General features: G+C 40.4%; 2 protein-coding genes across 4 annotated transcripts; one reads left to right on the forward strand and one right to left on the reverse strand.

The window, feature by feature from the left end:
- Nucleotides 1-344: 344 nt before the first annotated feature.
- tmem39a (transmembrane protein 39A) lies at nucleotides 345-12,980 on the forward strand. Of its 3 annotated transcripts, XM_046031914.1 has the most exons (10): nucleotides 345-406; nucleotides 500-674; nucleotides 5,700-5,913; nucleotides 6,475-6,697; nucleotides 7,024-7,107; nucleotides 7,239-7,393; nucleotides 8,540-8,897; nucleotides 9,011-9,198; nucleotides 9,298-9,418; nucleotides 9,994-12,980. In XM_046031914.1, the coding sequence occupies exons 3-10, from the start codon at nucleotides 5,801-5,803 to the stop codon at nucleotides 10,231-10,233; spliced, it is 1,482 nt and encodes a 493-aa protein (XP_045887870.1). In that variant the 5' UTR covers nucleotides 345-406; nucleotides 500-674; nucleotides 5,700-5,800; the 3' UTR covers nucleotides 10,234-12,980. The 3 variants fall into 3 exon arrangements, with proteins under 3 accessions (XP_045887870.1, XP_045887871.1, XP_045887869.1); XM_046031915.1 differs by lacking the exon at nucleotides 345-406 and having other exon boundaries at nucleotides 414-674; nucleotides 6,481-6,697; XM_046031913.1 differs by lacking the exon at nucleotides 345-406 and having other exon boundaries at nucleotides 414-656.
- An 85-nt stretch (nucleotides 12,981-13,065) lies between these two features.
- On the reverse strand, nucleotides 13,066-16,349 carry LOC123958532 (serine protease 23-like). Its single transcript, XM_046031917.1, has 2 exons — nucleotides 16,024-16,349; nucleotides 13,066-15,227 (listed from the first exon to the last, which is right to left on the reverse strand). The coding sequence occupies exons 1-2, from the start codon at nucleotides 16,047-16,049 to the stop codon at nucleotides 14,045-14,047; spliced, it is 1,209 nt and encodes a 402-aa protein (XP_045887873.1). The 5' UTR covers nucleotides 16,050-16,349; the 3' UTR covers nucleotides 13,066-14,044.
- Nucleotides 16,350-22,959: the final 6,610 nt, after the last annotated feature.

The following is a 22,959-nucleotide window of genomic DNA, read 5'->3' on the forward strand; positions in this document are numbered from 1 at the left end:
CAGTTGACAGTGGCTGCCCCTCAGGTTGTGACACAGGGCCACATACTTGGCGGAAAGGTTTGTCGTCTGTACTTTCCTAGGATTATTCTTAATTTATTGTTAATCTTCAAGTTCTTTGAAATCTAGAATTAATAGATGGAATTTCTCAAAATGTTCTAATATATTTATCAAATTTCAGGACAAAATGCGTCTCTGTCTCCAGCTCACCTGTCGTTCACACACTCTATATTCTTTTGGTAACCAGTACTTTTTAATTAATAATTAATTCAATCTTTAATACAATCATTAAGAAAAGTTGGGAGGATGACAGCAGCGCTGACTCAAGACCAGCTGCTCGTTTGTTTAGTCACTGCGACTGTGCAGTCTTCCTTTAAGTCGCGCTCTGATGACGTCGCAGTGAGAGGAGGTGCGGGTTTGCCACGTCGGTCTCTGTGCAACGCACTTACACTGTTGCTCCCAAAGACCAGTGCTAACTTTTAAAGCCGTTTTATGTTTACAGCCGGAGAGAAAGCGACCCTCCAGCTTCGCCGGTGCCGCCGTAGCTCGTCGTCACACCAGTGCAGTCGGGCATATTGAAGCTGGAAGGCGGAGAAATGCTCGGTTCTGTCTGGACGCCACACAACTGACTGATGCATCCTCGTTCACTTCACCCCCGCGTATGTTGTCGATGTTGTGTGAGTAACTGTGGCTTTAGAGAGCTTTTTAAACTATTTAGCTTTGTATCTGCGAGCTGCCTGCTAGCTACAAGCTTACACCTTTCTATTTTTAATGTATTTGTTAAAATTGAGTGCTCCCAAGTTTCTGCCGTGGACCAAATGACAACGCTGCCTGATGTCATAATTCAGACAGGCAGCTTCAGTGCATGTCTTAGCAAGTCTCTGCAAAAAGGAAAAAAGAAAAGCCCACCTTATAACATAACAAAGTGCCTCAGTACAACAAACCCACCAGCTCAACGCAACTTCATTTTCACACACCTTTCTCCAGTTTCTTGCTTGGTCGCTTTTTCAGCACTTTCAAGAGGTCTTGTGGTGAGGTAAAAACTATAAACGTGTTGCACTTCTACAAAATATCAATATACTGTCGCGCAATCACTCCACTGTAACTTAGTTGATTTCTCTATTTCACAGTTCCTGTTTTTACTTCTTTTCACTTTTTGTCTCTTTAGTGGCGCGCGCGTGTGTGTGTGATAACGGTTGTTTCCTGTTGAAGATTCAGCTTTATAATATTGGACCCTCACACTGGCCACAGACAGTGCTGTAGTATCACCTCCATCATAAATCATAAGCCATATCAGCATAAAGGAAATGTTGATACAATCTGAAGTTGGAAGGATGTTATCTGGCACTGGTTTGTGTTTCGTGTAAAGGGCTTATCACTGGCTGATGAAGTGGGAGGGACTCTATTTTTTACCCACAGAGCAGTGGTGAAAAGATAAATTGGGCCCTGTACGTTTTGAATCAACCACATTTTACCAAATGGTTTATTATAGAGTTCTGTTACAACTGTACTAGCACAGATGGGACTTTATTTTCATTTATAGATTAATCTGAGGCTTATTTTGTTGCTAAATCAATCAGTAGGATTAGCTTGTGTGAGAAAATAGTGACATGTCCACCACCATTTCCCTGAGTTCAGTTGACATCTCCAGAGTGTTTGCGTTGTCTGACCAGCAGTCTAAAATCCAAAAATATCCAGTTTACTATCATACAAGATAAAGAACCAGACCAAATCCTAACATTTGAGAACTGGAACTAAAAAAATTATTGATTACCAAATTAAATGACAATTACTTTTCTGTCCATTGACGTGTAGATTCAAGTCTACTTTGTAGCCGATAAGTCAAAAGCTGTACCATGTATCAGGAGTTAATCTCTTGAGATGGATGCAGCCATCTGCAATAAGCTTAACAATGTTTCTCTTTAGGTTAATTGATTATTCAATTAATAGGCAACTGATAATTGATTAATGGTTTCTGTCACTTTTCAAGTAAAAATTTTGCTAAAAATTGCTTATTCCAGTTTCTCCCTGGTGAAGATCTGCTGCTTGTCTTTGTCACATGATAATAAACTGAATATCTTGGGCTGTGGGAAAGTCCATCGGACATTTTCAACAGTTTTTTTTAAGGTAAAATGATTCATCGGTTAGTTGAGCTATTAATGAAAATAAACGTTTGTTGCAGCCCTAGTTCTCTCAGCTTGCACTGTAGTAAGTAGTTTTAAAAATTTTAAAACATCTTGCTGTGAAACAAATTAACTGGTCATGTCATACCAACCTTGAACATACAAAAGAAATCGGCATACATTCATTTAGAAAATATTTATCAAGGATTCAGGATTTAAGTTCTGATTAACTTCCAATTTAAATAAATCTTTTCTATAGTGTGTTAAACATAATTGTGCTGCAATTGACAGTGATTTTCATTACTGATACATCTGATATGTCAGTTAACAGTGAATAATGATTCCCAAGATGGATGACGTCTTCTGATTGCATGTTTTCATCGACCAACAGTCCAAAAGCCAATCATATTCACTTTAAATACAACATGAGTGGCTAAATCCTGAGAATGTATTTGTATTTTCTTCAAATTAAATTAGTCCATTATTAACTTGGTATCACATAATGCCAATTGTCTTTTTATTAACAAGGCTCTTGGCAACTATAACAGCCCAATCTGATTAATCAAAACAATCTATACACATAAAACATTGACACTGTGAATAGAAAAGCAGATATGTTTGGTCAAAAAAAAACAACACAGTGACTGAAATTGGTATTATGTGTCCAGTGACAAACAACGAAAGCAGTTTGGTGTTTCTTATAACAGTTGGTTTGACATGTGGAAGCAGGAGAAGCCCAGGTGTAATCAATAACGAAACGATTAATGGCTGCAGACCATGTAGGAGTGTCAGTATTGTTTATGCTGGCTCACCGGCATAACTGAAGAGCCATTATTGTGTTTATATATATATATATATATATATATATATATATATATATATATATATATAAAGCGTATGTATGTTACACCTGTGCTTCCTGCTATGACAAGTTATCCTATTATCAGCATTTAGAAAGGATGCAAGTACTGATTTGAACTTGGAGTCTGGGAGTTGAGAAGAGGTTGAGGTATCCTCCTCAGATAGTGTTTTGGATAGCAGGCTGTCACTTTTAGTATCAGTGGACATGTAAAACTGTTCTATATAAAGTGTCTGCTGTCAGCTCTAGCACTGAATGGAAAAAACATACTCCTCACTAGTAATTTCATCTAGATATATGCGTGCCTCTACAAACGCCTCCAAGAGATTGTTTCCCCATGTGAGTTTAAGCAGGTTTCATAGTCTGGATAAGGTGTAGATTGGTGACCGCTCTGTTTACTTTAAGCAGTGGTTTGACATTAGCCCGGAGTGTTGCCACAAGGAAGGCATTGGGATGGTTCTCCGATTTGGTGGTGTTGGTGATAAGTAGAACTGTTTCTATGAGGTGAAACCTCCGGGGCATAGCTAATTACTTAGTCAGTTTATGTACACTCATTTGCCAGTTTATCAGGTACGGCTAGCTAAAACTAATACTGTCTATTCCGGTCACAAATCCTACCTTCATGAAGGTTATAATGTTTAGTTTATGTTGAAGCAGTTTCAAAGAGGTGTTGATTCAACTGTGTGATCATTTCAGAGGCTGTAGTTTGTGGTAGAGCTGTCTTGCAATATACTGAGAGGTGTGTCACTGTCTGATATGAGCTACACCCTTAAAACAATCATAAGGTAACACCTCACTAAAGCCAACATAAGTAAATAAACACACAGAAATTCAGTTTACTGTCACAAATGGCTAAGGAAACCAGAATATATTTAATTATGGTGTATTGAAAGAATCAACCTGTAACAACAAATTAATTCACTTTTATGAAATAAAACCTTACCATTCAGAACATAAGAGCAAAGGATATTTTATACAACAAATTAGGGCTGCGTAGAGTTGTCATGGTGCAGTAATTTCCCCTGCTGTGATTTATTGTTGTATTAACTAAGTCACTTACTGCAATAATATGTATCTGTGGATCTCACCTCACAGCCCAGCAAGCCACTAACTGCAGCTTTATGATCTGAGACAGCTAGCTGCTGGGTGCTAGTCAAAGTTACATTACCAGGCAAATGAATTCCTGCAGTTTGACCATGTCTTTTTCACACGTAGTTATATCATTACATTCAGGGCATGTCTATCAAGTACATTTACTTCTGTAAAACAGAAAGGTGTGAATATAGCGGTTGTTGTGGCTGCTTGCCATCCACTGCGATTGGCTTGTCAATAGCGCTTTATTTCACGATTGCAGTTATCGCGACAGCCCTAGGGCTGCACAATTAATCGAATTATTATCGAAATTGCAATATTCAAATAGTGCAAACGGCAATATTTTGATAAATGTAAAATGTGTGACAAAATGGCATTATAATTAAGTACTGTAGGGCTGCAATGCCTAGATGTAAGAAAACACGTTTGTCACATCATGGTTTTAATAGTTTTTTTTTTGCAGTGAAAATGAAAATTCCCCCTGATCGGGAGTCATATCGCAAATCATAATATCTGTTAAATTGTTGTAATGTGATTTTTATTTTTTACCCTATCATGCAGCCCTACAACAAATGCAATACATTTAATGAGTGTTTCTGTTGTTGTTTTTTTATCATCCACTAAGTAAATTGATCATAAAACAAGAAATGGGTTGCTCACCACCTCTGCTGGCTAATTTCCTGGGGTAAACACTGACAGGTTTGTGAGGGTTGAAATGTACCACTGACATGGTTTATGTCATGATAACATGTCATGCCTTTAATGTGAAGTAGGTTTGATAAGGACTGACTAAAGCAGTGCTAAACAAGACAAATTATTTGGTGCTGAGTCCATCCTTTTTTTTTTTTTTTTTGATCTTTGAATAAACATGGGTGTGTTTGCAAAGTGCAGAAGATTCTCATGCTGCAAACAGATTTCACACACCAAACCAATTTGACCTGGTAAGGCTATTTCATAGATTTGGTGGCGTGTCCTTGAAAAGGCCACAACAACTGTTTGCTGCTTTTAATCCAAATTATTCAACATCAATAAAGATGTGGAGGTATAAAATGTTTGGTGTTTCAGGCAGATGTTTAACCTACAGCACAGTATGTTAACATTGTTGTGTGTAGCATGAACACTGCAAGTTTTGCTAACATTTCCACAATAAATCACATTCCCTTCAAGCAAAATGTGTTGTTAAACACATTCAATTTAAAGATACTCTGAATATGTTAATATACCTTTAAGGTATACTAGAAACCTAAGCATTAGTTATGTCCCCTCTCAGATAGCTAATGATTACGAGACATTTCGCTATAATGCTGACTGACAAATAAACTTGATATGGACAGTAAAGAAAACATAAGAAATAAAATCAGTGAAGGAAAAAACCCCAAAATAGAACTGAGAACCTCCATTGGAAATAATCCATAATTAACTTCACTGCAGTTATTACATGTGTAGTGTACCATGGTACGTTGTACGTAATTTGACTACAGGCTGTAGTACTGTAAATATTGATCAGGCCTCAGGCTTGTTGGTTTTTTGTTTCTTGTTTCTACCTGAGTTGTTATTTTTTGGGTTTTTCTATGATCGGTTTACTGTTCTTGTTTTTACTCAGTCTTGTCTTTTGTTTTCCTCCACAGTGGCCTGGCTATACATGGTGGCTTATTGAGGAAAAGGAGAGGAGTTGCAGCACCTGTTGGTTGGTGGGCGGCGTCACTGGTTGCCACGGTAACTGGCGACCATGCCAGGAGGTCGCAGGGGTCCCAGCAGACAGCAACTAAGTCGCTCTGCTCTGCCATCCCTGCAGACTCTCGTTGGAGGCAACCTTGGCAATGGTACAGGCCTCAGGAACAGGTGATGAATTTAAATGGTTTCACCTGATAACCCACACTTTGTACACCAACACTTGATTTACAGTGTAGATCTTGTGACTGTAAGCCTTTGTTTACCACGTAGGTGGAAATTGTTTGAGAAACTATATTTAGACATGCTTCAAAAATGCTGTAGCATTGTTTTTACCTATATATTTTGCATGTCATTCAGAAATCTTTTTAAATCATTTAAATTAGTCTTAACTTATCTTAGTTTGGTCATTCTAAATTGAATTTATTAGTCGAACGAAAGAACAATAGTAAATTGTCGAATTTGATAATCAATGAATTGTTTCTCTGGTTCCTGTTTTTCATCTGTGAAGATTTGCTTTTTTCTCTATTTTATATAATCGTAAACTGAATATCTGAGTTTTGGACTGTTCCTCAGAAAAAGACATTTGAACAAATCACCTTGGACTCACCTTTCCACAATTGTGACATTCCAATCCCTAAACAAATAATGGAGTAAAACCTGCAACACACTCTGCATCAAAGTTACATCTCTCTGAGTGTTTGTATTAAGTTTGTGTATGTCTTCTCTCAGGAGCAGTAACTCGGTGGGTCTGTCTGCTCCCCCGCTCTCAGCCCTCATTACTCCAGAGCCAGTCCGTCACTCGAAGATCCCCGAGCTGCCGTTGGACAGCAGCCTGCTGTTTGAGTTCCTGCTCTTTCTTTATTTGCTGGTGGCCTTGTTTGTCCAGTACATAAACATCTACAGGACAGTGTGGTGGTACCCATACAGCCACCCTGCTGCCTCTACCTCGCTTGTAAGAACACACACCATCAGCTCTGTTCTTTAAGAATGGATCTGGAATCTGTTTTGTTTTTGTTGTTTTTTTTTTGTTTTTTTTTTAAGAACCAGCCTGCTCTATTAAAAATAAGTAAATAAGTTTTGGTGAAAATGGCTAAACACATCCATTCAGCCACTGCATACACCAACGCTTTATTTTGAGCTCATAACGTAACACAACTGATTTTTATTGGGCAGCTTCCGGTCAAACTTAATATGTACAATTTAAAAATGTCTTCATGGAAAACATTAATGCTTTTTTTTTCTCCTTTGTATTTGAAAAATTCTGGTTTGCCCCTGCAGAACTTTCATCTAATGGACTACCACCTGGCTATCTTCATCACAGTCATGTTGGCCAGGAGGCTTGTTTGGACTATAGTGTCAGAGGTAAACACACATACCTATACAATCAGCTAACACATTTTAGTACACACAGCTCCTGTGGGACTCAAACCCCTCTGATGGCAGTGCCACAGTCTTTCTGTTAACTAAGATATGCTGTCGTCTGTCTCATCCAGGTGTCTCAGAGCAGCAGCGGTTCACTGCTCCGCTATGTGGTTCTGATCGCTGCTCGCCTCAGCCTGCTGACCATGTGTGGCTGGGTGCTCTGCTGGACGCTGGTCAACCTCTACAAGACCAACTCTGTGCTCAACCTGCTCTTTCTGGGATACCCGTGAGTCTTTAATACTCCCATAACAGTCTTCATCTAAATGCCAAGATAATATTGTACAACTTGTCAGTAGACCATGTCTCAAAGCAGAAGTGTGGGGGGGGGTTTAACACACGGTAGCTCTGCTTTAATCTTGAGAAGCTGCAGAGATAGTTTCTGTTCATTACTCACTGCAACTTACACTGTACTTTTACAGTAAACGGAGCCTTATTGTTGACCCTTTTCTTTCTGCTCGCCTGCTATTCACCGGTCTTATGCAGAGTTTTACGATCATGCCGTGCGGTGGGTCTATTCCACCAGTTTAAATACAATATACTATTCTTTGTGTTGTTCATCAATGGTGATAAATGATCCGAACGTCCCGCGAGGTGCAGACAACTCGGCACAACACCAGCAGAAGCGCAGCCAACGCCCTCTACCATAGGGTTAAAATTTTGGATTAATTCACGCACTTTAAAAAGATTTATTAAAATCTTCTTTCTTTTCACATTTTTATTTACAGCATTATATGTTGAAATTTATCCATAATAGGCTGTATATTAACTTACAGGGAGAAAAACAGTAGTTCTATGTAAAATGAGACATTGAACTCCACCATATAGCCAGATAGGTATGATCCTACTTTCATAACGCCATTGCGAGATTGACAGTGAAATCAGGCTCCGCCCATCCAAGCATCAAATTTTCGACTATTTGGGTTTACCCCTAATAATTGGCTACTTTTCTTGACGTACAGGAACCCCACAATACTCTGATTAGCACAACAGTGGTGAAGGAAAAACCTAAATTTATCAGCATGAACAAAAACCACAACACTTAAGCTAATGAGATTTTTCCTTTAGGCCACCACGCGTCTTTCTAGATAATAACCTTTTCAAAATAAATGATTCACACAGCTGCTCATTCATAGCAATACATTAAGCTGTTTATAGTGAGCATGTTGATGTTTGTTGGTCTGTTTTGTTTTTTATGTGTGTGCTAATAGAAATGGACTTTGTGGACCCACACTCTTTTAATGTGTCTCAACATTTTAAATATGCACAATGTTTTTGCTTCACGCATCTCCTTTTGTTTCTGCCATTGTTTGACACTAAAACTCGCTGCCCTGTTCTTTTGTCCTCGTCACCTACCGCCATCCTTCAATGCCAGATTTGGTGTGTACGTCCCGCTTTGCTGTTTCCATCAGGAGGGAGGGAAAAGTCAAACGGCACCAGCGGACTGTGATTACCCAGCCGACCACTCGCAGACTGAACTAACAGAGACCCCATTCTTTCGACCACGTGACTTCCTCTTCCTGTTACGAGAGAACCTCAGAGAGCAGTTTTCCAGCACCACGCACATGCCTATTCACACCTGCCCACCACACACACAATCGCATACACCGGAGTTAATTCGAGCAGAGGTGGAGGAGCTGAAGAGCGACTTCAACCGGCGAATCAAGGAAGTGCTATTCAACTCGCTGTTCAGTGCTTACTACGTAGCCTTCCTGCCTCTCTGCTTTGTCAAGGTTGGTATCTGACACTTGTGGTTTTCATGCTCCACAATCCCTTCAGTACATCTCAATTTGCCTACAGTCTTGCCTGTGTTCTTGCTAACTTTTAGCTACCTTCATTTCCACAGAGCACCCAGTACTATGACATGCGCTGGTCATGTGAGCATCTGATCATGGTGTGGATCAATGCGTTTGTGATGCTGATGAGTCAGCTGCTGCCCCCCAGCTACTGCGACCTGCTTCACCGCTCGGCGGCTCACCTGGGCCGCTGGCAGAAACTGGAGCATGGCTCGTACAGCAATGCGCCTCAGCATGTGTGAGTGGCCCATCGGTGCACATATTTGTACACACACAGAGGTTTAAAACATGACTGTTAATGGTTTGTGAATAACTGTGGTGTTGATGTGTTTTGCAGGTGGTCAGAAAGTACCACTTGGCCTCAGGGGGTGTTGGTACGACACAGTCGATGTCTGTATAAGGCAGTCGGACCCTATAATACTGCTCTGCCCTCTGATGTTTCCCATGCAAGGTTTTATGTGAGTATTTGTACTTTATACCATAGTGACAGTGGATGTTACTTGTACATTATTCACTTAAATGCTCAGAGAGGACAAAATAGTTAGGACACCATGACTCCTTGCAGCGTATTAAAGTGGAAAAAGATGAAAATGTGCTGCCTCACGTGCAATAAAGATAGCTCTTGCTAACACCAGCAGAAAGTAGACTTTTATCACACAGCCACATATTTAATGAGTTAAGCTGGATTTATACTAACTTAAGGGGTTACGCTGTACCTACAGCTGCTACACGCAGAAAAGTAAAAGCAAGTGGCACAATCCTACACTACAAAATGTGTTGTAGAGTAATTGGTAAATTAATTTAAATTCTGTCGGAAGTACGGTACACATCTTTCTCCAACAGAAGTGCAGTTGTTTGTTCTTTTAGACAAAGTGTTACGAAAGTACCTCAATGGCCAATAAGGTTGCGCTCATCTGTAGTCACTTTATAGTGTCCACTCCCTGCATATTAAATATTTTTAGCTCTGAACTTCTGTGTGCTCTGTTATTATTTCCTTTTCTGATCTTTTCTTCCTGTCTGTCTCGTCTTCCAGTTCCTGTTCCACAAGCCATTGCGGATTCTGAACCTGCTGATCTGGATCGAGTCCAGTGTGGTTTTGTACCAGTTATACTCTCTGCTGCGCTCTGAGCGCTGGAACCACACTTTGTCTCTGGGCCTTATCCTCTGCTGCAACTACTATGTCCTTTTTAAACTGCTCCGAGACCGCATTGTGCTGGGCAAAGCCTACTCCTACCCTCTGTCCTCCAACAGTTTGGGGCTCAAGTCGCAGTAAAGGCTCTTCACAGTAAGACCTCACCTACGAACTTTGGACGTGGAGGGGAGATGATGGGTGGAGGTCTGGCAAAGTGGAAGACCGGAGGGTTGCTGAACTCTCATGCTGTGAGGTTAAGGGACAGACTGTGAACTCATAATTGTGTTTTGATACGGTTCTATTTTTAATGCAATGTTTATATATACCTATTTAAAAAAAAAAATATTTTTATTTTGTATACTATTTCGAGTTACGCCGGGCATTACCACACTGACGACATTAGCATGTTGTGTTATGTTGTTGCTAGGCGACAGGGAAGTCAGGGAATGCCAGGAGGTGACTTTCACCAAAGATATTTTAAGTGTAGGTGGTCAATCACAGTACGGACTTGTCTTCTTACAGTCAGTTCAACCACATGAGCGAGTCAGAGCAGTGGAAAGAGATGTACTTGAGATCCTGAATCCTGATTGGGCTGCTTCAACTTTGAGGGCTTCTAAAGCTTAAATCTAGGACCAGTGGAACTGATGCAGCAGGACACAAACACTGTCACAACATCTTCAGCATGTTTTCCCTGGTGATTTTAAAGCAAAGTTGACATTTTGGGACATACACTGGTTTGTTTTCTGGTGGAGAGGTAAATGAGAAGACAACAGATAGCTAGCTTACAGTTGGCACAGAGACTGGAAGCGTGGAAGGAGCTAGCCTGGCTCTGCCCAAAAGAAAAAATCTGCCTACCACCACCTCAAAATAATTAAATAATTATATTTGTTCAAATTAAACAAAGGAGAAATAACATGTTAATTAGTGAACTTTTGAGTTACTGATAAGTAGGTTTTTGTAACCTTTCAACAGAGCTAACCTTGCTCTTTCCTCTTGCTTCCAGATAGGCTAACCAGCTACCCGTGGTAGCTTTATATTTAAAAGGCAGATATGTGAGTGGTATACATTTTCCCTTTCTGACTTGCCGTCAGAAAACAAGTAAGTGTATTTCCAAAAATGTCAAACTTACTTTAAACTGAGCCTTATCGTGGATTATTACCACAAAGTGGAATACATTTTTCCTACAAACTGGGAAAAACACCTTAGGTACACTTATCCACTGCCCCTGCAGAGAATGCTGTATTTGTCCTCATTCACTTTGCTACTGTGTTTTACTATCAGTGTCTGCTTGTTTCTCATCATTGACTATCTGGAGGGCAGTTACAGAACCAGTCTTTACAAACATAGAGAGCAGGGTGTCAATAAGTGAGAAGGGATTGAGGTACTGTATGCATCCTTAAACTCCAAGCACACTCAAAAATGTGAAAAAACAAAACAGTTTGACCCTGTGTATTTTTAGCTTTTTATACAACCCTGCCGGGCCTGGCTATGATATAGAGTATGACACATTTGTGCTCTTAAAGGTCACCCAGTCCCTGTTAATTTTATTATTCAATTATGGAGCTTGACTGCTTAAACCATAATGGTATTGATGACACTTGTCCTTGTCTTTATGGACTGGATGTAGATAACAGAACAAATGTGGGTAATAATAGTTTTCTGTTGGTACCTCCAAGGACCTAATCTCTTCTCCCACTGCAAATATTTGTCATTGTCATCACGCTCTCATATGGATTTGATAACGGGATGTTTAATAGTGACATTTCCATGGGAAAATCAAAGGGTGAAGACAGCTCATTACCAGTTCGTGTATTCTCAGTTACCAGAATGGTGTTACAAACAGGTTGCTTCACATGTTGTTGCCTTTCTGTTTAGTCTCACTTGTCAAACATCATCTTTCTCTCAAGTAGGTTTCTCTTAATGGGCCTTCTCTCGTTCACCAGCTCTAATCTGCTGTTTGTGCATAACTTCGGGCAGTATTAAGCATTAGTGTCACCCTGATAAACTGTCCAGTATTCAGATAGAAATCAGTACAACTTGAAAAGCCTTTTTGTTGGGTTAAAATCTGACAGCTTCAGTCAAGTTTCAGGTTGAGTGTAAAGTTTGAGGAGTTTTTTATTATAAACAAAAGCCGTACATGTGCATTATTTTGCTTTGTCTGCAAATTCGGCCCTGAAATCAGCTCCTTGCCACTTATGTTTTATTTGCGGCCATTTTCCACTTTTAACTAAATGTTGCTGTCGATTTGAATTGACTTGAATGTTTTTTTTAGTTGGTAGCACTAGCCTTCAATGGAGCACCATTAAAGAAATGTCAGTTTTATTAGGTGTTCTGCTATGTTACCTTAACTTGCCCATATCTCAATAACACAAAAAGAGGAAATTTTAAGGTTTGCTTTAAATCCTGTGTCCATGTCAATTCATACTTGAATGTTAAGTTTTTCCTCAAGCAACACACATTCTGTCTGCTTTCTTTGGTTTGGTGAAACCCATAAGATCACAGCTGAAGAAGAGATGAATAAATAAGATTTAGAAAATATTTTGGGTTCTAATCACTTCTTGATCACATTGCCCTGAAGTGCACTTGATCTTCGTTTAGCCTACATTAAATTTAAGGGACATGTTTTAATTAAAATTGAAGCTGACTTGTGTTTCCTTAATTAGTCCTTAAAAGTTGTCAAATTAAGTTGCAAATTTTGTTTTCTATGTGCCATATCCCAGGATGCAGTTTCAGGGTCATGGTTGAACCTGTTATTCAGTGTGTCGGTGCTGGAGAAGTCTTAGGAGCTGGTCCTCATATATTTCGTCTTTTTACAGTGTTCACTTCCGCCACAGCATTTCTAAAAATGCTTTTTGCCATCTGAAATAAAACAAACGGTGTTGAAACAATTGTGTGTGTGATATGTTTTATGAAGAGCCTGAGAAGAAAAATGGGACACCATTGTTGTTTTTTTTTTTCAAAGCATATATTTCATTAAATTTGCCCCAGTCTTTATTTTCTGAAACACACATTATGCAATTTCATAAATCTTAAAGGAGTAGAAGTAAAAAGTGCTTATGTAGGCCTAGGCTAAGTCGGCATAATGTTCATTGCACCTACAATTTTTTATCTTTGCCACCAGAGGGAGCTAAGCTTTAAAGTACAACATTCAACATAATGTGCTTCACATAACAAGTAATGTGCAGCCTTAGCAAGAGTCAGCTGCAATTATTTAATATCATTCTGTGTAACAAGTTGAATGTTCTTCCAAAACAGTGTTAATTTAGCTAGCTGAGTACACTATGCTTGTAGATAATTAGTGTGTCCACTGAGAGGAGATACATGATAGTTTGGAGAGAAACTGTTGGCACCTTTGGTAGCTGACTTGTACATTCATCCACAAAAATCATCATTTTCAGCAGAAAAACGTGTTTTAACAGTGCATTCTTTAGTATTAGCACAATAAAAAGCCTATAATGCGAAGTGAAACAGTTTTCCCAACAGTCTGTATTTTGTAATCTGAGGGCCTGTTGTTCCAAAACAAAGTTTTATTTCAGTCCATGTTCCAGATCTGTGGTTCTTCCAGATAACTTTGTTATCCAGATAAATGTTCCAAGAGGCAGATAAACCACCTTCTGTTCTGCAAAACCACATGACCTAAATGTTTTCCCAGTTAACATCAATGTAACTAACTTTTTTGTATTTTTTGAAATGTGACTGAAGATGTAAAACTAAGCATACATGAAATGAACACGCCCTGTTTACATAATTTAGTGTCATTAATGGATTTGTGTCTGTCAGTTTTATGTCTGAGAATGGGGGCAACAAACAACATGTTGATACTTATATTGATGTCAGTGCTACAAGTGGGGGGGAAGGGGTTTGGATTCTTGTGACCGCAGTATGAGGATGTAGCGGGCCTATGGTTTCGTAGCTACACACCCCTTTGTCATCCTCACTCTCCACCTTCTCCTCACCCCTCTCGGCAGTCCACAAAGTTTCCTTTTATCCAGTAGCATATCTGAGCATATTTTAGAGGTGTGATTCTCACCGCTACATTATATTCCTGAGATGCCCCTTGTCGCTCCACCCACTGATGCCCAGAAAACACACCTATCACCTTCCGTGCCCAGCGCTGGCGGCGCCCATCCCACATCCGAGCATAGACTCCTGACCCGCTGGCACCAGGCTGAGCATCACAGTGCTGGTACAGCAGGTCTGACGTCTCCTCGCCGGCCCGACAGAAACGATACACAAGCTGACCAGGACGGTCATTATCAAATCCTGAAAAGTGGACTCGTCGACCAGGCAGCCTCTTAGCCGGGGGGCTGACTCCTAACTTCATGTGGCGGCGTTTGTGGGGTTTCTTGAGTTCAAGCAAAGCATAGTCATAGTCCATCCCAATATCATTAGCATTTCCTTTAATCCATCCTTTGGGAACATGGGTGCGCTTGGCTCTGATCCACTGGAACTTCATTTTGTCGTTGGTTGGTGGGGCGTAAGGAGCAGGGCCACCTTCAACATGGTTGGTGAAGTTGGAGGAAAGGTAAAAGGAGGATGGCTGTGTGTCTCGTTGCTTGGGTTTTAGAAACCCAACCCGAAGCTTCTGGGCTCCTTTCACATAGTTTTTACCATCATGAACACAATGAGCAGCTGTGAGCACATGACGGTCCCCCACCAATGTCCCAGAACACCCAGTGGACAGTTTGACAGCCACCGAGAATGGATATTTAAGCAGGAAGTCCTGTCCAGCGATGCTGAAACGCCCATCATGACCGAAGATCTGTCGCTTTCTCCTGACACGTGACCGCTCAGCCTTCCCAGGCGACAGTGAGGAGTAGGCAGGACTGGTGTTAGAAGTCGGCTTGTAGCCATAGATCCCAATGGCAGTCTCAGTAAGTTGACCATTAGAGTTGAGTGTCTCATAGGCCAGAAGATCCCGCAGATCCCAGTAGCTCGGGTGAGGGGCCCTCTTGTGGCATTCTGGGTCACAGGGGGAACTGACATCCAAGCGGGCCGGAGACAGGAAGTGAGGGGCTGGTCGTGCCTCCGTTTGCTGTGGGAGGACCACAGGGACACGCTGGAGAATCCACTGGGAGTGGGAGGAGGAGGAGAAAACAAGAGGAAGGAAGAGAAGAAATAGGAGGGAGATAAACCTGTGGATGGACAAGAAGACATCAGGTGAAGTGTGATTGACTCTTTCACAGTGAGACCCAGAATTTTGCAGATCTCAATTGGCTCTGATAAAAGCGACCGGAAGTCTGGGGCCCTTCTTACCGTCTGCATGAAAAACATTCTCATTATAAGACCAGCATCATGGACTTCGTGGATAATTACAAGCATGGGAGATGAGGGAAGGAATTTCTATCTGCGCTGGAATTTGGCAGCTGTAAACTTCTACTGTTTTTAATGCTGCAAAAATGTCAGACAGGGCAAAGATCGGGCCTTACTAGGTTCTGGTGGAAAATTCCTCAAGTGTCCTGAGGGATTGGCCTTAAAGCCTGCAAGAGTGGCAGAATAACATTTTCTTCTACTAATATAGACTTTATTTTTGTAAATGGATATGTATATGGGGTGATACAAGCCATAGTTTTAGCTAGTTTTATCTTAAACAGACTTCTCCTCCCTGTTCCTCTCCTGACACATGGGGTCACAATTTATAGTATAGGAGTCATGGGAAAATGAGCCAGAGATAGAATAAGGTCTTAATAAAATATTTAGCATGCATCTTTTAACTCACTAACAAATGCAACAAGTAGCCTAAATGAAAGGCCATTAGGTTCTTTAATTTCAGGGGTTAAAGTATTTTTCATCCATCATTTTATTTTACCACTGCAGCACTAAAATGTTAACATTACATTTAAATGCATTGCTTAATATTCCAACTTCGTCTTCTATCTTCTGAAATTCCCCCTGTTACGCACAGACAAACCTGACATAGAGGTGACTTACCGGGGAAGCGCAGCCCGGGAGCTCATGGTTTAATTTCTGCAGGTGAGCTGGTGGTTGACCACTGAGGGAGAAACTAGAACGATAGGAGTCTAACTGGTGAAGAAGAACGATGAGAATTTAACTGGCGAACAATCCTGCTGCTGCTGCTGCGGCAAAAAAAGCGACGTCTCGGCTCTTCTATCAAGAACTGAGGACTTTAATTATTCCGTGACACTCTGGAGTTGTCTGAAAGCAGCAGCCGTGTCGACAGCAGAGGAGATGGATCATTGTGCGGTCCCGGTCTGTCTGAGATCACAGTGTCACATCTGCCGAAGAGGATATCCAGAGTGAGTGTATCCGACCCCAACACGATCACGTGACACATCACTGGAGCCTGTGACCAACTTATTACTGGTGTTCATCGTGTTGTTTTCAGGCGACTCTTTCAATAGGAAGTAAGTTTATTTTACATTACAGTTTTATGCATAAAAAAAAAGGTTTTGCACTTTTTTACAATTTGCAGTGTCCTTCAGGTATCGCAGATCACTCAGATAGGGTGGCATCTAATGATCATTTCCTTTATCGATTCATGGAGCCTATTTTAAACAATAATGAGTTTTATTTATGTAGCCTACTTTAAAACAAAATGGCCATGTAAGTTCCTAGAGGCCCAGATGGCAGTTTGCTTACTTTGTCTGAATAATACTTAAAACTAATAATGATAATTAACTTTCTGTTTCCTACAAACCCTTTATAAAGGCTTATTTTATTAGGAGTTAGTACAATAACATTTGTAAAGGTACTAAGTTATGCTTGGTATTTATTATTACAGATATACAGTGGCCTCATCATCATTTTATTGCTTCGTTTCATATGGGGACCCCTGCAAACTCTGAGGGGCTGCTCAGAGTTGCAGCAACTTGACATTTTGTTTTCAACAGGACAGGCCAAAACACCTGGACAGAGACATGCATGTCCAAAACTGAGGTTGTGGAGAGAGGAAGAGAGGAAATGTGAGAGTGATGGTAAAGGAACTTGACGGGTGTGCTGCTGTTTGTTTGTGTTTGAGAGAAAAATTTAGACGTTGCAAATACTGTGACCTGCTCGTCACACGAACATTGACCCACAGTCATTCTTTAGATTCCCCCTCCTCTCTCTTTGTGTCTGTCTCTGTCTCACACAAATGCATCCACCAAACTGCTCATTAAAAAATTATATCTCACTCATACATCAACGTTTTGCCCAAACAAACTTTCACACTGTTGATTTACTGGGTTGATCACCCTCATGACTCTTGGCATTCATCACATCACATCATTTTCCATCCATGCAGCTGTGAGTATTCTTCATGAAATATGACATTTACATTCAAAGTGACCTCACTGCTATTGTGACTGTCTCTTGTGAGGAATTAGTTCGGTGGGCAGAGTGTGGGTCTGATGCCAGTTTTGTTTCTGACCCACCCATGCTGAAAATGCAAGCTGTTGGTAGATATTATGCTATGTAATGATTTCACAGGGCTCAGCTGCCACCAGAAAGACAAGGAGAAAGAACAAGAGCGGTGGGGGCGGTGAGTCGGGACTCATGCATGGCTGAACAGTTAACCAACTTCCACCCATCTCTTCCTGTCTTGCAGCAATTTGTTCAAATGTGGACAAATATGTGAATATGTGGAGCTTATAGCTTAAAGTCTAGAAACGGGGAAACTGTTAGCCTGGCAACCAACCAGCACCTCACTAGCTGTTTAGCTCACTAATTAACATGTTATTTATATATTAAGTTTTTTAGTCACTGTGAGGTTACCAGGCAAACAGTGGAGACTCCAGGAAGTTCCTGCACCTGGCCAATAAATAGTGTGGTACAAAATCCCCTTTAAAATGGTGAATAGTCCCTTTTTAGACTTTTTAAACAAACAAATTATAACGTGTTACTTAGTGAGCTTTAAATGTGATTTGTTTCCTTTGAGCTTGGCCAGCTGTTTTCCCCTGTTCCAGTCTTTATGCTAAGCTAACTAGTTGCAGGCTTTAGCTTTGTGTTTACCATACAGACATACATACATCAATCAATCAATCTTTATTTATATAGCACTTTTCATACAAATACATGTAACACAAAGTGATTCACACTACATAGCCATTTAAAAACAATAGTTTAAAAACCACAATAATGTAATAGTACCACCCCATATAATGCCCATAAGCCCAACCCTCCAACAACAAATAAGCACCTGGGGGGGGCAAACAAAAAAAGTATCAATCTTCTCATCTGACTCTCGACAATAAAGGCAAATGGAACGTTGAACTAGATTGAACTTGATTCAATTCCTGTTCAAGGTCTCCTGCAACTGATTATAGATCAAAACGTTTGCCAGGACTCAGGGTGGACCTGCTGGCTCATCAAATAGTGCTCTGAATAACACAAAACCCCACCCATCCCACAACACAATTTTACAATTAACACACGCACACACAGCCCTCTCTCTGGAGCAGTATCTGGGGCAGGAGGGTCTGCCCGTGTCCCATCCTCCTCTCGTCCTGTTAACTCTAATCGGCTCTGCAGCCTCGCCAGTTTGCTGGTTTCTCACATTTTCAAAGTTACCTGAGGTTTTATAACCAAACCAAACCTTCTGTACATGTTTTCTGACCATCCCAACAGATTCGTTTTTGCTGTTTTATAATCCACGTTTGGCCACACTTGAAATGTGGAGAAGCTTAAGAAGAATTTTGAAAAACAATATGATTTTTTTCTTTACCCCTCTAGGACAACAGGAAGGGATGCCCCTTATTATTATTATTATTTTTTTTTACAAATGCCTGGGTGCTAATAAGGGAGACATTTCTGTTTGTTTTGAATTGTTATGAAAGGGCCCGTTTGTTTGGCTATGCCCACTGTTGTCAAGGAAACCCACATTCCCCGGAGTACTGTTCATGTTAATTGTTTTATTCCTCCCACTCTCCTCTTCTCGCTTCTGGCCACAGATACAATCAAGCAAGTGTGGTCGGCCTCACATGTTTGAATCCGCTCTCTTTACATCCCTCTGTCTGTCTGCTCTGTTCCTCGTTTGTATTTTCCCGTCTTTGTGCCTCTCAGTTTGAATCATTTCTCTTACCCTGGACCTTTTCTCTCACTCATCCCTTGTGGCCAAGAAACAGCTGCTTGGCAAAACAAGACAACCGCAAAACTCTTTTGAGAAGTTATTTGCTGTGAAATCTTGAGGGGGAACTTAAGCCAAGTTTAAAGCGCAAGGCAAAGCCAAAAGGAGGATAATACTGACTGTTGGCAAGCACATTTGATGTATAACTTTTAATGCATCATGTAAAAGATGGTAAACACTATCTCACTCAGCGGCAGCTGAAGGAAATTTCCACTCTTGACAGTCAGTGCTTTCCAGGACTTATTTTGTGATGAAGTCTTCTAGTCTACTGTTTGGAGTATTTACATTCTTCCTCGCTGCATGCATACTTATATTTCATTTTGTGAAACCTTGTTATGGCCCTTTAGAAATCCCACAATTGTAGTGATGCAACAGCAGTAGACTGATATACTTAATTTGGTTTTCATTCCGTTTCCCCAACAATCACTTCATGCTGTACACTTTACAGTTTCAACCACTGGAGGTCAGAAAAAAACGATTTTTAGGGGGGGGGTTTAAAAAGTAACTGAAAATCTTTTTGGCTGACCTCCAGTGATTTAACCTTTCACCTTGCCGCAGTGATGTAGAAGCGTAATCCAATGTGTGTCAGTCAAGAGCCCACTTCTGACCACACCTATCAGTGACGCTTTATGTGGTCAGAGGCACTAGAGACTTCAATCTTTCACCAAGAAATGGAGGTGATCAGCCTGGTTGGATTTTCTTCATTGCACAGGTTTAAGTCACGCATACACGCCTACATTATAGCATTCAAGTCAAATAGAGGAAGCAAAAGCAATAAGGAATGTGAAACAGCCAGTCATAGCATTTTTCTCACTCAATGACCTCTCACATACAAATGCATTTGATGACTTAATGATTCTAAGTAGTTTTCGCCTACAGGAAAGGAGTTTTGCACTGTGACTATGGGTAAACCTCTTAGCTTGGGAAGGCATGTGATACTCTGGGTCACTGGAAAATGACTCACACCCTTGTGAAAAATATTGCAAAACATTTGACATCCAGCAGGAGCTGGGGTTTGGTTGTTTGTAGTTTTCTGCTGGTAGTTTTTTGGTTTACAATTTGATGTCTTTACAAATGTAATTTGTATCATTCAAATTTGCATCATTTACACGGTATGGGTTATTTAAACTCTCCTCTTTTCTCTTCTCCTCCGAAGTCATTTTTCACCATAAGGCCAGTACATGTAATCAGATGAAAGGGTAATTTAATCAAAACATAGTCTTTCATTATACAAAGTTCTGTGGTATTTATCCTTCAGTCATAGGAATGCTGGTCATGGGTGCAATTTATTTCAAATAGACTCATGATCAGACCACACAGATGAAGAGGGAATGATGAGAAGGAGCCGCTCTGCTGTTAAGTGTTTGTTAATTTTTCTGTAATTGCTTTTTTTCCTTACCTCCTGCTTTTTTACGCTTACCCATGCTAGCCATTTCCCCCTGCTTCCAGTCTCTACGCTAGGCTAGGCTCTCCTCGCCCTGAATCCAGCTACATATTTATCACACAGACATGAGATTAATATCAAACTTCTCATCTCACTGTTTCTGAAATTTCTTTTATTCTTTTAGACTGCTAACAGCTGGCAGTCCTACATAAATAGAATCACAGTTAGACGACTCTGTTTATGACAGAGATAAAGACACTTGTCACAACAGCACTGAATTTGATTGACTATGCTTCACAACAAAACACAACAGTAAATCTAGTCAAAAGCATGTCTCATTTGTTATCATTCTGTACTCATTAATTTTCACAGAATACCAGCAATATGCTTTTATAATCCAACTGTGCAACTTGCCAAAGGACCCTATTTGCTTGTGGTTGCTCCCATCCTGTTACAAGTTGAGTCACTAGAGTATCCACCCATCCCTGAGAGAGCAACCACACACTGAGGAAAGTGACAGTCTGTGAACCACAGAGAGACCCCAGATATAAGGTTTTCTGCAAGTCTTCACAAAGGGGTTTTCAGGGCTGTCGTCCCGGGATTGCATCATTCTCAGAGTAAAATATATTCATCCTTTAGTCTGTATCAGTTTGGTGTGATTTAGAGACTGATTTCTCACAGTCAAAGCACATCTTGAGATAATATCTTCCCTCTGAGCAATTCAAAATGTGTGAGTGTTTCATGTTTTTATATCCCAGTGGGGACTTGAACCTGAATGCACACCAACCCATGGGGACAAAATCGAGGTCCCCACGGATAGAGATTGCTTTAAATTAGCATGTAGTTGTTATGGCTTTTTAGGGAGCAACAAGTGGTTCAGTGTGTGGTACAATGTCAGAAGAAAGATGAGCATCTGATGCACAGGAGACAATCTCTAATGTTTCTTCCAGGGCTCCAGGGACAGTGCATGTTAGTCTCATTGAACCTATCAGAGTGAATCTGTGTGACTCAGATAATCCAAAACCTCATCAACACAATGACTGCTATTCAGCTACAGGTTTCCTGTTATGTTCCCACTTCTGATAGTAGAGAACATTTCTCAGTCCAACTATCTGATGATATCACAGCTCAGAGGTCAGAGGTTAAACTCTTCCAGCCAGGCAAAGGGTTCAAGGTGTGGCTGAGTGCAGACAACACGTGAGGAGATTGCAGTTCTAAAAAATATTTATTTACATGAGCAAAACAGGCTTACGTGAAAGCACAAGGCATGAGTCCCGACAAAGCCGAATCCCAAAAAGAAAAAGTAAAAATCCAAACAAGGAAGAGAAATTATCCAAAACACAGAGAAATAATCCAAGCATGGAGAACAGAGCACAGAGCAGAACACTCAACAAATGACGAGGATGTAACAAAGACAATTAAACACATGGTAACGAGCATGGCGGGACCAAGACCAGGTGGAGGACGTGAGGTAATTAGGCAGAACACAGACACAGGCAAGCAGGTGAAACCAATTGAGGGGAACAGACAGGACCACAAACTGAACACTCAATAGATGAAAACTAAACAGAACATGAAACAAGAAGACTGAACACTAAAAGACAAACTGATCATAACAGGAAACAAGCACTCAAGACTATACACTGTCATATAGAAAACTAAATAACACAAATAAACTACAACCTGACAAGCAACAGACTAAGACAAGGATAAACAGAACACAAAGCAGACAAGACCAAATAATAAACACACAGAATCTAAAATCTAAACTAAGGCACAGGACTATAACAGGGAATGAGACAGTACTGGCAAAAGTAAACTAAGCTGAACAAGGAAACACAAGACACAAAACCAAAAATATGGAAAAAGACTAAAACAGGAAAAAACAACACAACTGTTAGACTAGCAAAAGGTGAAATAAAAGAAAATAAATGATGTTGCCATGATAAGTTTCCAGAGTTTTAAGCGGTTATGCAGTGTTGGTCTTTGATAAGTCTTCAGACTAATGGATCTGTTTCTCCAGCTGTACTTCCTTGATCATATTTCATTGTGTCACCAGGACCTTAAGCAACACCACCACTGAAGCAGCCCCTGTGCTGTGTTAACAGTCTGCAAAGAGTCCAGAGCCATGCTAGCATTCTGTGTAACCCATGGCACAGCGTTGCTTGAGCTAAATGCTAACTGCAGCATGCCAGCTTGTTAGCATGCTAACATTTTCCAATTAGCACTAAACACTAATGGGAATGTCTTTACCTTCGCAGATATTTGGTCATAAAGTATTAAAAAATTAAGTATTGGATAAAATGTAAAGAGCATCACCAAAGTCATTACAATTAATTCATCCTGACTGGTAGCCTATATAGATATATAAATGTCTGGACCAAATTTCATGGCAATTCATGTAATAGTTGTAAATATA

The sequence above is a fragment of the Micropterus dolomieu genome, linkage group LG20, assembly GCF_021292245.1.
Source record: "Micropterus dolomieu isolate WLL.071019.BEF.003 ecotype Adirondacks linkage group LG20, ASM2129224v1, whole genome shotgun sequence".
Taxonomy (NCBI): domain Eukaryota; kingdom Metazoa; phylum Chordata; class Actinopteri; order Centrarchiformes; family Centrarchidae; genus Micropterus; species Micropterus dolomieu.

Bases quoted from the DNA above. Each gene is read 5' to 3' on its own strand.
- tmem39a (XM_046031914.1), top strand. From the start codon at position 5,801: ATGCCAGGAGGTCGCAGGGGTCCCAGCAGACAGCAACTAAGTCGCTCT. The intron at 5,914-6,474 runs GTGATGAATTTA...GTCTTCTCTCAG, and splicing joins GGTACAGGCCTCAGGAACAG to GAGCAGTAACTCGGTGGGTC. The intron at 9,419-9,993 runs GTGAGTATTTGT...CTCGTCTTCCAG, and splicing joins TTTCCCATGCAAGGTTTTAT to TTCCTGTTCCACAAGCCATT.
- LOC123958532 (XM_046031917.1), bottom strand. From the start codon at position 16,049: ATGAGCTCCCGGGCTGCGCTTCCCCG. The intron at 15,228-16,023 runs GTAAGTCACCTC...GTCCATCCACAG, and splicing joins TCCCGGGCTGCGCTTCCCCG to GTTTATCTCCCTCCTATTTC.